This window comes from Stegodyphus dumicola, chromosome 4 (assembly GCF_044657685.1).
Source record: "Stegodyphus dumicola isolate Sdum_Otavi_A_Nest chromosome 4, ASM4465768v1".
Taxonomy (NCBI): domain Eukaryota; kingdom Metazoa; phylum Arthropoda; class Arachnida; order Araneae; family Eresidae; genus Stegodyphus; species Stegodyphus dumicola.
The window spans coordinates 225,046,599-225,060,812 of record NC_140771.1 but is presented as its reverse complement, the minus strand read 5'-3'; the positions used below and the strand labels follow the sequence as shown (position 1 = coordinate 225,060,812).

General features: G+C 30.8%; 2 protein-coding genes across 6 annotated transcripts in view; one reads left to right on the top strand and one right to left on the bottom strand.

Annotated features, from left to right (window-relative positions):
• The window catches only part of LOC118182168 (proliferation-associated protein 2G4), a 48,349-nt gene extending 38,152 nt beyond the window's left edge, over nucleotides 1-10,197 (bottom strand). Inside the window, exons 1-3 of the mRNA XM_085816040.1 lie at nucleotides 10,073-10,197; nucleotides 9,389-9,517; nucleotides 2,799-2,904 (exon numbers count right to left, since the gene is read on the bottom strand). Of these exons, the coding sequence (XP_085672166.1) occupies nucleotides 2,799-2,904; nucleotides 9,389-9,517; nucleotides 10,073-10,160 (323 nt within the window). The 5' untranslated portion in view covers nucleotides 10,161-10,197. The remainder of the gene's footprint in view (nucleotides 1-2,798; nucleotides 2,905-9,388; nucleotides 9,518-10,072) is intronic.
• A 291-nt stretch (nucleotides 10,198-10,488) lies between these two features.
• LOC118202657 (transcription factor CP2-like protein 1) overlaps nucleotides 10,489-14,214 on the top strand; it is an 82,184-nt gene continuing 78,458 nt past the window's right edge. For 2 of the 5 annotated variants that reach the window (XM_085816039.1, XM_085816035.1), the window contains exon 1: nucleotides 10,584-10,760. The gene's annotated coding sequence lies outside the window, so the exon portion shown is untranslated. The other 3 variants (XM_085816036.1, XM_085816037.1, XM_085816038.1) reach the window with 3 other exon arrangements.

Genomic DNA, 14,214 nt, shown 5'->3' with positions numbered 1-14,214 from the left:
TAAGTGAAATAGACAATTTTAGCTTAGCTTATACTGTCCGTTATACATTAAACGCACATTCGCACACACATATTCACAGCCGTAGAGCCGTCAACGCGACGCATGCGCAGAAAGTTTGTAGCTTTGAGGTCCGGATTATGGGTGTCCAAATTAACGGCTTTTGACTGTATTTAGATAACATTTATAATCATTATAAATTAGATACATTTAATAATTAGACTTCTTCACAGTTCTTTACAAATGAATAAATTCTTCATTTCAAATACATTTATAAATAATTTAATGAATATTTATGTATTTTGTTAAAGGCAGATACATGCTTTTTGCAAGCACATGCATAAACACCCATACATACTTCATATTTTTCATTTCCGGCATGTGCAAATATTTAATTTCTGTGCATTCAGTATATTTTATTTTTAATTAACCCAAATAAGTAAAACGTGTAAGCCCAAAAGGATTTTTTCAGATATATAAAATTAAAATAATGAGTTTAAAATGAGCAACAGTAACGCTTTTCCTCTAAAAATTTTTAAAAGGTATATTAAAAGGTACAATAATATATGGATGTGAAAAAATTTTATTTTATTTAAAACATTTTGGCGTTTGGAACATAAAATAAAAGTAGCGAATACTCTATCAAGGGTATCGAAAGACGCGTACAATTTTAAAGGTACCGTAAGGTATTTTTCATTCTTTAAGCCCAACATTTTTGTTAAAATTTATATTTCTGTAGTTCAACAGCTTAGAATTTTATAAACAAATTCATAATCAAAATTGCTGTTGTTAGTTATCGAAAAATAACCAAGATGTGATTTTTGCGTAAATGTCACTAAACTATACAAATTGCTATTATCTATCACACTATGAATGTTTCTTCCATGTGAAAGTGTCCCTTTTTCGATTTGTATGGAACTGTCGTGTGTCGAAATACTATCAGAACACTGTCAAGCGAACTTCTGAATGTAAACAAAGAACACTCCATCTGGTGACCAAAGCTTGGAAGCAGTGCTTCACTTCTAGTGCCGGTTGGCCATTCCTTCCTTTCTTACCTCCATGATATTTAATAAATGAATGAAAAAAAACCTGGCAAACCTACTGTTTTGAAAGGGAGAAAAAAAAGACTTCCTTCTTTTTGTTGAATACTATTGGGAATACAAATAAGTCTGCCCCTTTTTTTTATCGAAAATTGGGCATTTACCGTGAAAGAACAATTTGTTATGTTTTACTTAAAATAACTGATTTCATTAGCAAGTAAAGATACTCAGGAAAAAACTTCGAGAGCATAAAATACATAATAGTAAAAAGTAGCCACTTTTTGCTTAGCTGGGTAACATTACTCAGCATGTGGATAAAAACAAACACAAAAAGTTTTACAGTAAACAGCAGTGCTGAAATCAGATTCATCATAGATTATAAGAATATGCAGGAAGAGAAGGTATTGTCAGATTCAGTTTCAAAATTGAACAGGATGTCTGGATCAGTCAAATTTCTGAATGAATCTAAGTTCAGAATTTATGTTTAAACCCTTTTCTTTTTGTTTGCCTTTCCATGCTAAGTTACATTACCAAGCTAAGTGAATTATTATTATTACGTGTGATTATGACAAAGCCTCAAGGGCTATCTACCTAAGGGAAGGGATGCCTTCGTGGAGGACTTTCTAAGGGAAACTGGCTCGCATACACGTTACACATGGGGAAAACCACGAAAACGCCCATACAGCCAGCCCGTTCGCGGGATTCGAACCTTGGACTGAACTACCAGTGTTCAGCGACTTTACCGCTCGGCCGCTATCTAAAAAAGATCTTAACAGAAAACCCTGCAAACAAAAGTTTTGACAGATTATTTTAACATTCTAAGTAATATCTGTTCCTACATGCCTTGCCAAAATTCTTTTATTGACTCTTAAGCAGTTGCAAGTGTAAACAATTCTTTTTTCCCACATACATTCCATATTTTTCAGTCATAGATTTGTAATGGGAGTTGTATTTGTGCTCACTGCAATGTGCAATTGGAACGCAAACTGAGCTTGTTGATGACCATCAAAAATTTAAACCCAAAAAGTAATGCATTTTTCATTCATTCTCAAATTTACTGACTCATATTTATTTAATTATATTAAAAAAATTACCCTTTATGTTATTTACATTGTGACATTTTTAAAATAGTAACTTCAAAATCTTGTACAAAATAGATGTATCATGGTGGAAAAAAATCTCGTAAAACTATTTTGAGACGTCACACTCTTTTCAGTGACTGCACTAAGAAAAATAACAAATGCTTTTTTTTTTTTTTTAAGTGTTTATTATTCTACTGTTGCAAGAACTGAAAATTAGACCAAACTTAATTACAGCATTAAAATGTTATATTTAAAATACGAGAGAGTTACTATTACGTTATCTTCTTCACTACAAAAATGAGCTTTTCCACCAATTCTTCAATCCGTAATGTGCAAATTTCAAATGTTGTCTAAGGCTATCAAAAACCATTTAGTGTTAGAAATTATGAAAAAAAAATCAATACTTAAAACTTATTTCAATGATTTAAGTTCCTCTACTTAAAACATATTACTACAATGCACTGTGAATATTCTAAAACCTTCTATCAACTAATGAAAATATGCTTCAAATCGAAACTTGTCACACACTCACATGAAGGAATACAAATGCATCAGCATTTTTGTACAATGGTTTTAAGATATAAAAAATTAAAATTTTATTTTCACCATCCAAATATGACTTTATATTTCATGAAATAAATTTTCTAACATTTACAAATATAAAAGTAAATACACTTACAATTTCACCATGTCTCCATCTTTTAAAATGTAATCAGGTTCACTTTTTAAAGGAGAAAAATGACAAATGCAGTTGTTTACAGATACACAAGTAGGAAATGCAATTCCTGAAAAAGAAATACTTTTTAAACTAATTAGTAATTACAAAACAGACAAATAATAATATATAAATCATATCTTTAATTTAAATTTTATTTTATTTTAAAAACTCAAATTTATTAAACAATAATAAAGTGTTCTTTGCTATGTTAGTATATAATTTTCTCTTGCATACCACTATGAACATCACTTAAAAAAATACCAAACAATGCAAAAAGAAAAAATAGCTTACATTCTTTATAACTATTATATTCTTTTAGTATTATACTATATTTATACCCAGGTGGATTTAGAAAGTTAAAATTTAAATTGTGTCGAAATTAAGAGCATTTCATTTTAAATCTGTATGTGTGACAAATTATGGATATGCTATTCAGAACGGTAAAAGTATACTTAAGGGAACCACTTGGCAATTTTTGGCAGTACATGGATACCAAGTTTGTGCAATTCTTTGACTTGTTAGTCTTTTTCTTGTTATTTTGGCTACACAAAGCCAAAATAACAAGAAAAAGTACTGCACAAACTCTGTATCCATGTACACATTGGCCTATTTTCACTTAAAACAAATTAAGAGAATTGCACAAACTGCGCATTCCCTTTATCCATGTACACATCGCCCTGTTTTCACTTAAAAAAAAAAAAAAAAAAAAAAAAAAAAACAGAGAATTGCACAAACTAGGTATTGCGCACTCCCATGATTTTGTCCATGTACACATAGAACTATATTCACTTAAAAAGGTCAAAGGAGCAGCCAACCTGAAAATATATAATCTCAAACTACATTTTAAATCAATAAAATAACATAAAAAAGGAAAAATCAATGAAATAACATAAAAAAGGAAATTCATCTTTGCACTACAGAAAGGAAATATCCACTTACCTTATTTACGAATTAATGCGTCTTCAATCAAACAAAATTTCTTAACAGCATCCAAAAACTTCCTAAAATTATCTGAACTAGAATCTGCATACTGGCGTCGCCACATAAACTCACAAAATAAAAGTCAAGAATATACTGCGTAGCGTCGTTTTAAATCTGACCATACGCATTTCCTTCCTACAAGCAGGACACTCAATAATGGCTACAAAGTAAACCTTCATTTACACATCAGTCAAGTAGTCCCCTTTCTTTCCAAATCGTACAGAAACTTCAAATTATTCTTTCCATATTCAGCCATTTTACCGTCTAAACCAGAAAACAAGTAATGTACTTGCTAACCAACACATAGCACAAGCCTTTAAAAATTCACCACAATTATGCAACAGATTAACATTCAACTACTCAGGCTACCATAAATAAACCACCACTTGGCGATAAATGAAACAACTGCGCGATAATGCAAGGGATACCCTTCTCTCTACTCTAACCTTCAGAACTAAAGGAATTTTTTAAAAATCTTTTACTGCATTGCTAGATATAAAATAAAATGCATAATAAAATTATAATATTTTAAGTACATAGCTTTCATATCTTAAAAATTGAAAAACAAGCATTAAAATATGTAAACATGCATATGAGATGAGAAATTTTTGTGTAAGATCAGAAATGTACCTAATTAAGGGTAATCTAGGGTTACTAGTGAAAACTAATTTAGTGAAAACTAATTAAGTGAAAACTAATTAAGTGAAAACTAGGAGAAATATTAAATTTGGCAATCACACTTTTTCGTAATGATTTTATTTTAGCAAATTTATTCTTTTGATAACTAACATTAACCCATTCACAAGTTGATCCTTCAGAACAAAATGCTTTGAAAACGGCTGTATTTTAGTCTAACAACTCCCTCCAAAAAGGTCTGTTTCGCTTTCACAAAACACTGTTAAGATGGGCCACTGCCTAGAGCGGTATGTTTGCTTCCACTCAGAGTGATGGATAAGCCTATAAAAGACCTCCCCAGTAATGAATAGAAGCAAGTACTTGTTCCGTTAGTTTCGCATCCCAAAATCTTCCTGGTGCATTTTAGATGGCATTCTTGTAAATTCTCGATTATTCGACGTGTTTTACATGTTTACTTTTTTCATGATTTGATTTCTGTATTTGTTAATTGGGAGACCATTTTATTTTGGGAAATTAAATTTTAACCCCTTTTTTACCGACCCAATTTTCTTGACATTATAAGTTTATATTTATTTGGAATAATAATACAATATGCCTTAGGAATTTTTCAAAATTTAGTGTACATATTTATATATAGCTCTGAGGTTGATCTTTACATTATGGTAACTTGGCGTTTTTTTGGCGACCAACTCTCCTACAGCAACCCTCTATTTTTTTTTCCTGCCGCCATTTTGTCTTCACGAAGTAAAGACATGTTTCTTTTCTTTTTATCTACTGAACACTTCTTCCAACAATCTACTAGCCGAATTACACTTATGCTAGAAATTTTATCTAACAAAACTGCTTAATTATGACAAATATTCACTGCAAAATTGGGAAAAAGTGCACAATACCATACTCCTTACGCGTTTTTCAAAATAACACATACACATAAACCATGTACACGCCGACTTATTTTTACTTAAAAAAATATCCCAGAATTGCACAAAAATGGCATTGCGCACACTCTTCACTATATCCATGTACACTGCTTTTTTCTCATAAATTAGCAAATTTCACGAAAATACATGACAATTTTCTCAATCTTTAAACCCGGTAAAAAGAACATATATGAAATTACCTGATCGCGAAAAAGTATTTACCCTTTCCAAATATGAACATTTCCACATATAAAATAAATAAAATATCCAAAAACTTTTACCTCTAAATCATCTATTACGTTATACACGTCACCAACGAATTCATACCGCAAGCATTACAAATACTTAGTATCAAATATTTAAATTATTTCCATGCATATTTACTTCAACTTAAACGTGTACCAAATTCCTACAAACATAAAATTCACAAAATAACTATCATTTAATTAAAATATCACTAAACCATGTACACGTCGACTTATTTTTACTTAAAAAAACATCCCAGAATTGCACAAAAATGGCATTGCGCACACTCTTCACTATATCCATGTACACTGCTTTTTTCTCATAACATGACAATTTTCTCAATCTTTAAACCCGGTAAAAAGAACATATATGAAATTACCTGATCGCGAAAAAGTATTTACCCTTTCCAAATATGAACATTTCCACATATGAAATAAATAAAACATCCAAAAACTTTTACCTCTAAATCATCTATTACATTATACACGTCACCAACGAATTCATACCGCAACCATTACAAATACTTATTGTCAGATATTTAAATTATTTCCATGCACGTTTACTTCAACTAAAACGTATACCAAATTCCTACAAACATAAAATTCACAAAATAACTATCATTTAATTAAAATATAATTAAATTCAAAAACACTACTTAAAATATAAATGAGCACATACATTAAATTAATACATACATAAATACCCATTTTGAATTCACTTTAGTTACGGCCATGGGATCCAAAAATTCAGGAACACTGTTTCACACAACACAGAATAAAGCCAAATACAAAATTTCCAGATTTTTTCCCGATTTCCCCCCTTTTCCGATTAAAGAACCGTAATTCGTCCATTAATATCACATGACATATCCCATGATCTCTCATTTCCCTCACACAAAATAATGCGTAATCGGAACTGAGTACTGCTCACATTATTACCAAAGTGCCAGGTAGTAACCTTTATCGCCTCCAAAATGTCGCCAAACTACCAGTTACCATATTGTAAAGATCAACTAGCTCTTTTTTTTCCACAAATTTTTCGCTAATAGTCAAACTAATCCTCGCAAATGCTTGATCTTTTGATCATGGAACTGATCAAATAACAATTTTTCTGAATTTTAGAGCAATTTCTAGAATTTCCAAAAAATATATCGGTAATTTCAACTACTGTGCATTTGCTAGCAATATGGAATTTAAATATAATATTTGAGTTGATTCGAGAGACTGCATTTCTAAATCAAATGGAAAATTGGTGCAATCTTATGCAGACTAGAAAGAACTATTTATCAGTGTTCAAAGAAAGGATTTTCTCTTTTCCGCACTTTACAGATTAAATCTATAAAATAAAGCATGAAAATCCTTTTTAATTCTCACAGTTAAATGAATTATATCTGCTCGTACATGACTCAGTTTGAAATTATTAAACTCACAATTTATATTACAGTATTTCAATGAACAATTGAAATTAGTATACTCAAATTACATAGAATATAAGAATGATTGAAGACAATTTAAATAAATTTTTGTTTGCCAATTTTCATTTAAAATTTTAGCTACTTTATGTTCCGTATGAGGAAAAATACTCTCAAATTCATTATACTTTCACAGTGACGTGTTAGAAAAAGAAATTATTCATGAAACGGTAAGAATTTTTCTTTAGCTAAGGTAACTCTTATCCAAGTCAATTTAAATAAACTTTCTATGCTTTCTGTTGTAAATATATTAGGTATTTTTTGGAAGCAAATAAGACGAAAAATGAGCAAACGCCTTCGCTGGGAATGGAATCACGGAACTCTGGAATACGCACCCAGCGTGCAGACCACCACACCACAAAGACATGCTAAGAAGGAGAAATACCTTATATATAAGTTAAAGGAGTGCACAATGCCATTTTTGTGCAATTCGGGGGTTTTTTTAAGTGAAAATAAGTCGATGTGTACATGGATACCGAGTTTGTGCAATTGTTTGTTTTGTTATTTTGGCTTTGTGTAGCGGCGATTTGCTTCGCAAGCCAAAATAATGAATAAGTGCACAAAATCGCAAACCAAAATAACGAATAAGAATTGCACAAAATCAGTATCCATGTATCGCCAAGGAGTACCCTGAACTATACTTTTACCTTTTCTTCCTACAAATCCATCTAAACGGTTTTAACACACACCACAAAAACGCTTACAAAACATCCCATGATTAAAAATTTCCCAGAATCATGCACCCGATTACGTCACAATAGGGTTTCCATAACATTCAGCTACTCAGGCTACCATAAATGAAACAACTTCGCCATAATATAAGGGGTACCTTAAAGTCTACTCTACCCTTTATTTGCTTACTTTATAAAACGTTTCTTTCAATGTAAGCTGTTTACATTGCTTTGTTTTTTGTACTAATACTTTCCCTTTAATTCTATTAACAGACATAATTTCTTGTTTAGTTACAAAGTTCCACTGTTTAAGTCCTGTAACTGCTGTGTCGAGAATACCAACTAACTTGTCAATCAAAATTTTTTTGTTTTTAATAACCTCTCTGCCACTTTCTTCACTATCGGAAGTGATATTTTCTGCATCTAGAACCATACCACAGATTTCGCCGTCCGTTAATTGATTGATGATTGGGGCACTGTCATTGGGCATTGCTTTTTCTTTTTGCTTATGTCATATATAGTTGACTTTCCAATGTCGTACTCCTCATATAATTTTAAGACGGATATGCCTTTATCCATTTTTTGCAGCAATTCCACTTTTTATTTGATGGACATTGAATAATAAGCCGGATCCAATTAGAAGATTAAGGAACAGCGCAATCAGCAACATTAACTGAAATGCCTCAAACGTTTTATAAAGTAAGCAAATAAAGGGTAGAGTAGACTTTAAGGTACCCCTTGTATTATGACGAAGTTGTTGTTTCGTTTATGGTAGCCTGAGTAGCTGAATGTTATGGAAACCCTGTTGAAACGTAATCGGGTGCATGATTCTGGGAAATTTTTAATCATGGGATGTTTTATAAGTGTTTTTGTGGTGTGTGTTAAAACCGTTTAGATGGATTTGTAGGAAGAAAAGGTAAAAGTATAGTTCAGGTACCCCTTGGCGATACAGGCATACTGATTTTGTGCAATTCTTATTCGTTATTTTGAATTCGTCATTTGTACTCAGAATCAGTAAAGATAATTAAGCTGATACTGTCTGTTATACATTAAACACGCATGCGTAAATGCATTACGCGCATGCATAAAGCATACAAAAAGAGGTTTATGGCTCTCAGGTCTGGATAATGGACGTCCGGATTACGGACTTTGTACTGTATATGGTGCAGCTTTGGAAATTATCCTGGGTTACCAACACCAAAATGACCTGTTTACTGCTCATTCAAAAGGAGCCAAATCCCATGTGCACCGGATACTAGGATTAAACCAAAGGTCATTTTTTAAAAATTATTTTAAAGAATTTATAATTGAGCATAATCAGTATACAATATCAAGTTTGTGCAATTCTTTTTAAGAAAAATCACATCCGTGTCTGTATGAGGAGAACAACTAATACAGCATTAAAAAAAAATTTTTAATTTACCATATACACCTTATTTAAAAATTAAGATCTATATTTTAAATTGTTTTCTTTTGATATGATGATAATGTTTACCTAGCTACAATATCAATAGTTTGCCAATTTTTTTTTAAAATGCCAAACTACTGATTGATAATTTTAAGAAGTCGCTAACTTATCTCTTAAAAAAAAGTAATTTTACCAAAATTTATCATTGAATATCAAACCTTTTTTCATTTCCTTTTCTTTTTTGAACACTTTTCCTGTTTCTTCAGTAAGTAGTTGATCACCAGTTTCACATATGGAGATGACACTTTCACCAGCTTTGCACTTCTCAATTAACTGACCTAGCACCCCTGCAAAATATTTGTTTAAACATAAGCAATGAAAAAAATTTCTCAGAAACTTACTATTCCTTTTAATTACTAAGTTACAAGCAAAATTACAAAAGATCTGCAAAAAAAGCATTTAAAGACTTGAAATTTGATGATAATAGATGAAGATATTGAATGTCCTATGAAGATGTTGCTGTAAATCTTACTTAAATTGAATTTAACTTGAAATTTACCTTCTATCAATTTTTAAATGTAAACAGAAAGAAAATTAAATTATGATGAAGAAGAAAAATTATATAAATTCAAGTTCAGTTAAATATTTCATAAAAAAGTATTACACTGAGAGAAAAGTGCCAGGTGTTATAAAAAACAGCAACTATAAGATGAAAACTCAAATTAAAAATATAAAAATAATAATGTAAACACACGATTTTCAGTATTCAATTACCATACGTTCATTACAAGCACATGGCAGTCGACCGCACGCATTACACCGAATATTATTGCTATAATAAAGATAAAGCCATCATCATATATGCAGATTTATAGCACAAATAATACATGATTAATACATACTGTTAACCATCTCAGCAGCCATTTTATACTTGGTTACAACCAAGTCTTGGGCAATTGTTGGTTCAACTGATTCCTCTTTGTCCGCCATTTTTCTACACGATACAAGAATTTTGAAACGCTGCTGCCAAACTGAAAAAATAAACATAATAATTTTTTAATATTTTTCTAATTTAAAATACACTCTAAAATGATGCTATTTTGCTAAATTAAATTTATTTTAAACTCATTGAATACCTAAATTTGAAAGGCTGCAAAAAATATTCGTTTAAAAATATTCTGAATTTTTCTTTTAAAATTTATTACCTAAGTACATAAAATGCAATAAAAGCGTTAATAATTATTTAATAATAATTTACAAAAAAATCTGCTGTGCCATTTAAAAAACATGACTTTACCGAGCCGCAATTAGCTAGACCACTAAATTTCACACTATTCCCAGACCAGCATTTAAAGGGATTTAGGAAACTGTTGGTGGGGTATTGTTTGTTTAGAGTTTATGTTTGTGGTAAGTGTGTGGTAAGGAGCATGTGTATGTTTTTTTCTGAGTGAAAAAATAAAATTGTGTCTCCTTTAGAACTACCGATTTTCGGAAATATTTAAAAAATACTGTTTCGCCTATTAATCAAAAAATATTTTTATCTAGTTTCTTATCTGAAAAAGTTATATTGAAGTTTCCTGAAAATATTCAGTAGGTATAATTTTTTTTTTCTGCTTAATGAATCGTAACTCTGCATGCAACCAAACAACGGGAAAATGAATTAAGTAATTAGATTTTAAATTAAAGGGTGCAACACAAATTTTTAGAAAATGAAATTATAATAACAATTAGTATAATTCTCGCTCGCGAAATGACGATTTGCGAACTCTTGTGTTGTGCATTATTTTTGTTTATTCTCGTTTAAATTTAAAAGAATATTTTGTTTACAAGAATAGAATTTGTATGTGATACTAAGATCTGATTTGAATGAAAGCCTCAGTGTACTTGCAGTATTAGGTTTATTATTCTTTTGGTTTGTTAATAGTTAAAATTTTACTACGATTGTCTTATCGTTTAACAAATAGTTAATCAAGATTGTGCTTTATTTGAGGTATTGAGTGCATGTTATATTGAGCGGAGGCTTTCTATTTTGATGTGCAAAATTTACTTTTTAAAAGGATTAAATATAAAAATTAAATTATTTCATGCAGTTATATGGGGGTTAATGTATCAGAAAGAAAGGAGCCCTACTTCATAGAATATGTAAAATGTAAAAAATGGCAATAACAATTCAAAGTTGGTAATCCTAAGGTTGTGCTGTTAGGAGATAGGAACCATTCCTATGTTGTTCTCCTTGCTTTCTTTCATTGTTCTCAATTTTCACATCCTTGTGTGAAAGTGGCTTTTTATTTTGGCTTTGTGTAGCGGCGATTTTTGTGCAAAAACGTGCCGCTACACAAAGCCAAAATAATAAGTCAAAGAATTAAATTCACATAAACATTCTGTGGAACTACTTTGATATGTGCCCTCAAGTTGCCAAATTTCTTGCCAACTACACGCTGCCATATTACTATCTAAATTTTTTGTTTACATTTCGAACTTTAAACCTAAAATATCTCCAAAAATGCCGTTTTCGCACATGCATAAACCACACTTTGAACACACAATTTAAGCTACAAATCTGAAACAAAAACAAAAAATTTAGATAGCAAAAACGTAAAGTTTCTAACTCAAAATATTTAAGAAGAATCGATGTACACAGCCATATGTTTTAACTTCAAAAAACATCTACGAATGGCACAATTTAGCCAACGAACGAATCTACGAATTACGCACACCTCGCTTTAATAAATTAACATAACAATAAATTTCAAAGAATACCAAGTACACAACATCCTGTTTAAACTTAAAAAAACATCTACAAATTGCACAATTTAGGCAACAAACGAATCTACGAACTACGCACAACTCACTTTAATAAATTAACATAACAGCAATAAATTTCAAAGAATACCATGTATACAGCATTCTGTTTCAACTTTAAAAAACATCTACGAATTGCACAATTTAGACGGTATGCACTAATCAACAAAATAACTAAAATAAGTTTCAAACAATTCAAAAAAAAAAAAAAACAACAACAATAATGACAGAAATTCATACTAAAAAAACAAGGAACATAACATTCTACAAAATAAGAACAAGAATAAAATAAAATGCACTTACCATTAATGCTTTTTCGAACAGCATAAATACCAATTTCATACCGCCTTTAACATGCCGCCACGTAATCACTATCGTATTTATATGACAACCAGACGCACTATCCAAAAAATTGTTACTATGGTTCACAAATAAATAAAATAACAAATAATCACAAATTCCTACTTCTATCACGCACAGCCACTAAAAATAATCTCCCATACCCTCTTTCCACATTTCCAAATACCCATTGCCCCTCAACAAGATGGCCATGACGATATTTCCTTTTGCCGAACTTCAATTCAACAACTTTCACCATTATATCTTCCCCCCCCCCTAGCTTCTCAGACACAAAGCATGACGCGAACCAATGAACTCCAGCGAAAGATTTTTCAACGTCAACAGGGTTGCCATACAACATGCAATTTTGCCAAAAACCAGCGCAGAACGTATATCGCCACATTTGGTGAAATTAGGACGTATATCAGAGTTGTACCCATTCTGTCAGTGACTGTAAAAGATTTTGAATATTGGATACCACTTGCTGCTTGAGATCCTTCTCTCCCATATTTTCATTAAAATTTATAAATATTTGTAGATTTCCTTCTACAGTGTTTGCCACAGTGATATTGTTTTTGAAAAGCATCTACGTTACTCTTACTGTAAACACATGCTTAAGTTGTGCTTGCATATGTTTAGTTTGGTTAACAGAGAAAAAACTTCTGCCAGATATGCAAGCTTGGGGTTGATCTTTACATTATGGTAACTTGGCGTTTTTTTGGCGACCAACTCTCCTACAGCAACCCTCTATTTGTTTCCCCCCGCCGCCATTTTGTCTCCACGAAGTAAAGACATGTTTTTTTCTTTTTATCTACTGAACACTTCTTCCAACAATCTAGTAGCCGAATTACACTTATGCTAGAAATTTTATCAAACAAAACTGCTTAATCATGATAAATATTCACTGCAAAATTGGGAAAAAGTGCACAATACCATACTCCTTACGCGTTTTTCAAAATAACACGTACACATAAACCATGTACACGGCGACTTATTTTTACTTAAAAAAACATTCCAGAATTGCACAAAAATGGCATTGCGCACACTCTTCACTATATCCATGTACACTGCTTTTTTTTCATAAATTAGAAAAATTTCTCGAAAATACATGACAATTTTCTCAATCTTTAAACCCGGTAAAAAGAACATATATGAAATTACCTGATCGTGAAAAAGTATTTACCCTTTCCAAATATGAACATTTCCACATATAAAATAAATAAAATATCCAAAAACTTTTACCTCTAAATCATCTATTACATTATACACGTCACCAACGAATTCATACCGCAAGCATTACAAATACTTAGTATCAAATATTTAAATTATTTCCATGCACGTTTATTTCAACTTAAACGTATACCAAATTCCTACAAACATAAAATTCACAAAATAACTATCATTTAATTAAAATATCACTAAACCATGTACACGTCGACTTATTTTTACTTAAAAAAACATCCCACAATTGCACAAAAATGGCATTGCGCACACTCTTCACTATATCCATGTACACTGCTTTTTTCTCATAAATTAGAAAAATTTCACAAAAATACATGACAATTTTCTGAATCTTTAAACCCGGTAAAAAGAACATATATGAAATTACCTGATCGCGAAAAAGTATTTACCCTTTACAAATATGAACATTTCCACATATAAAATAAATAAAATATCCAAAAACTTTTACCTCTATATCATCTATTACATTATACATGTCACCAACGAATTCATACCGCAAGCATTACAAATACTTAATATAAAATATTTAAATTATTTCCATGCACGTTTATTTCAACTTATACGTATACCAAATTCCTACAAACATAAAATTCACAAAATAACTATCATTTCATTAAAATATAATTAAATTCAAAAACACTACTTAAAATATAAATGAGCA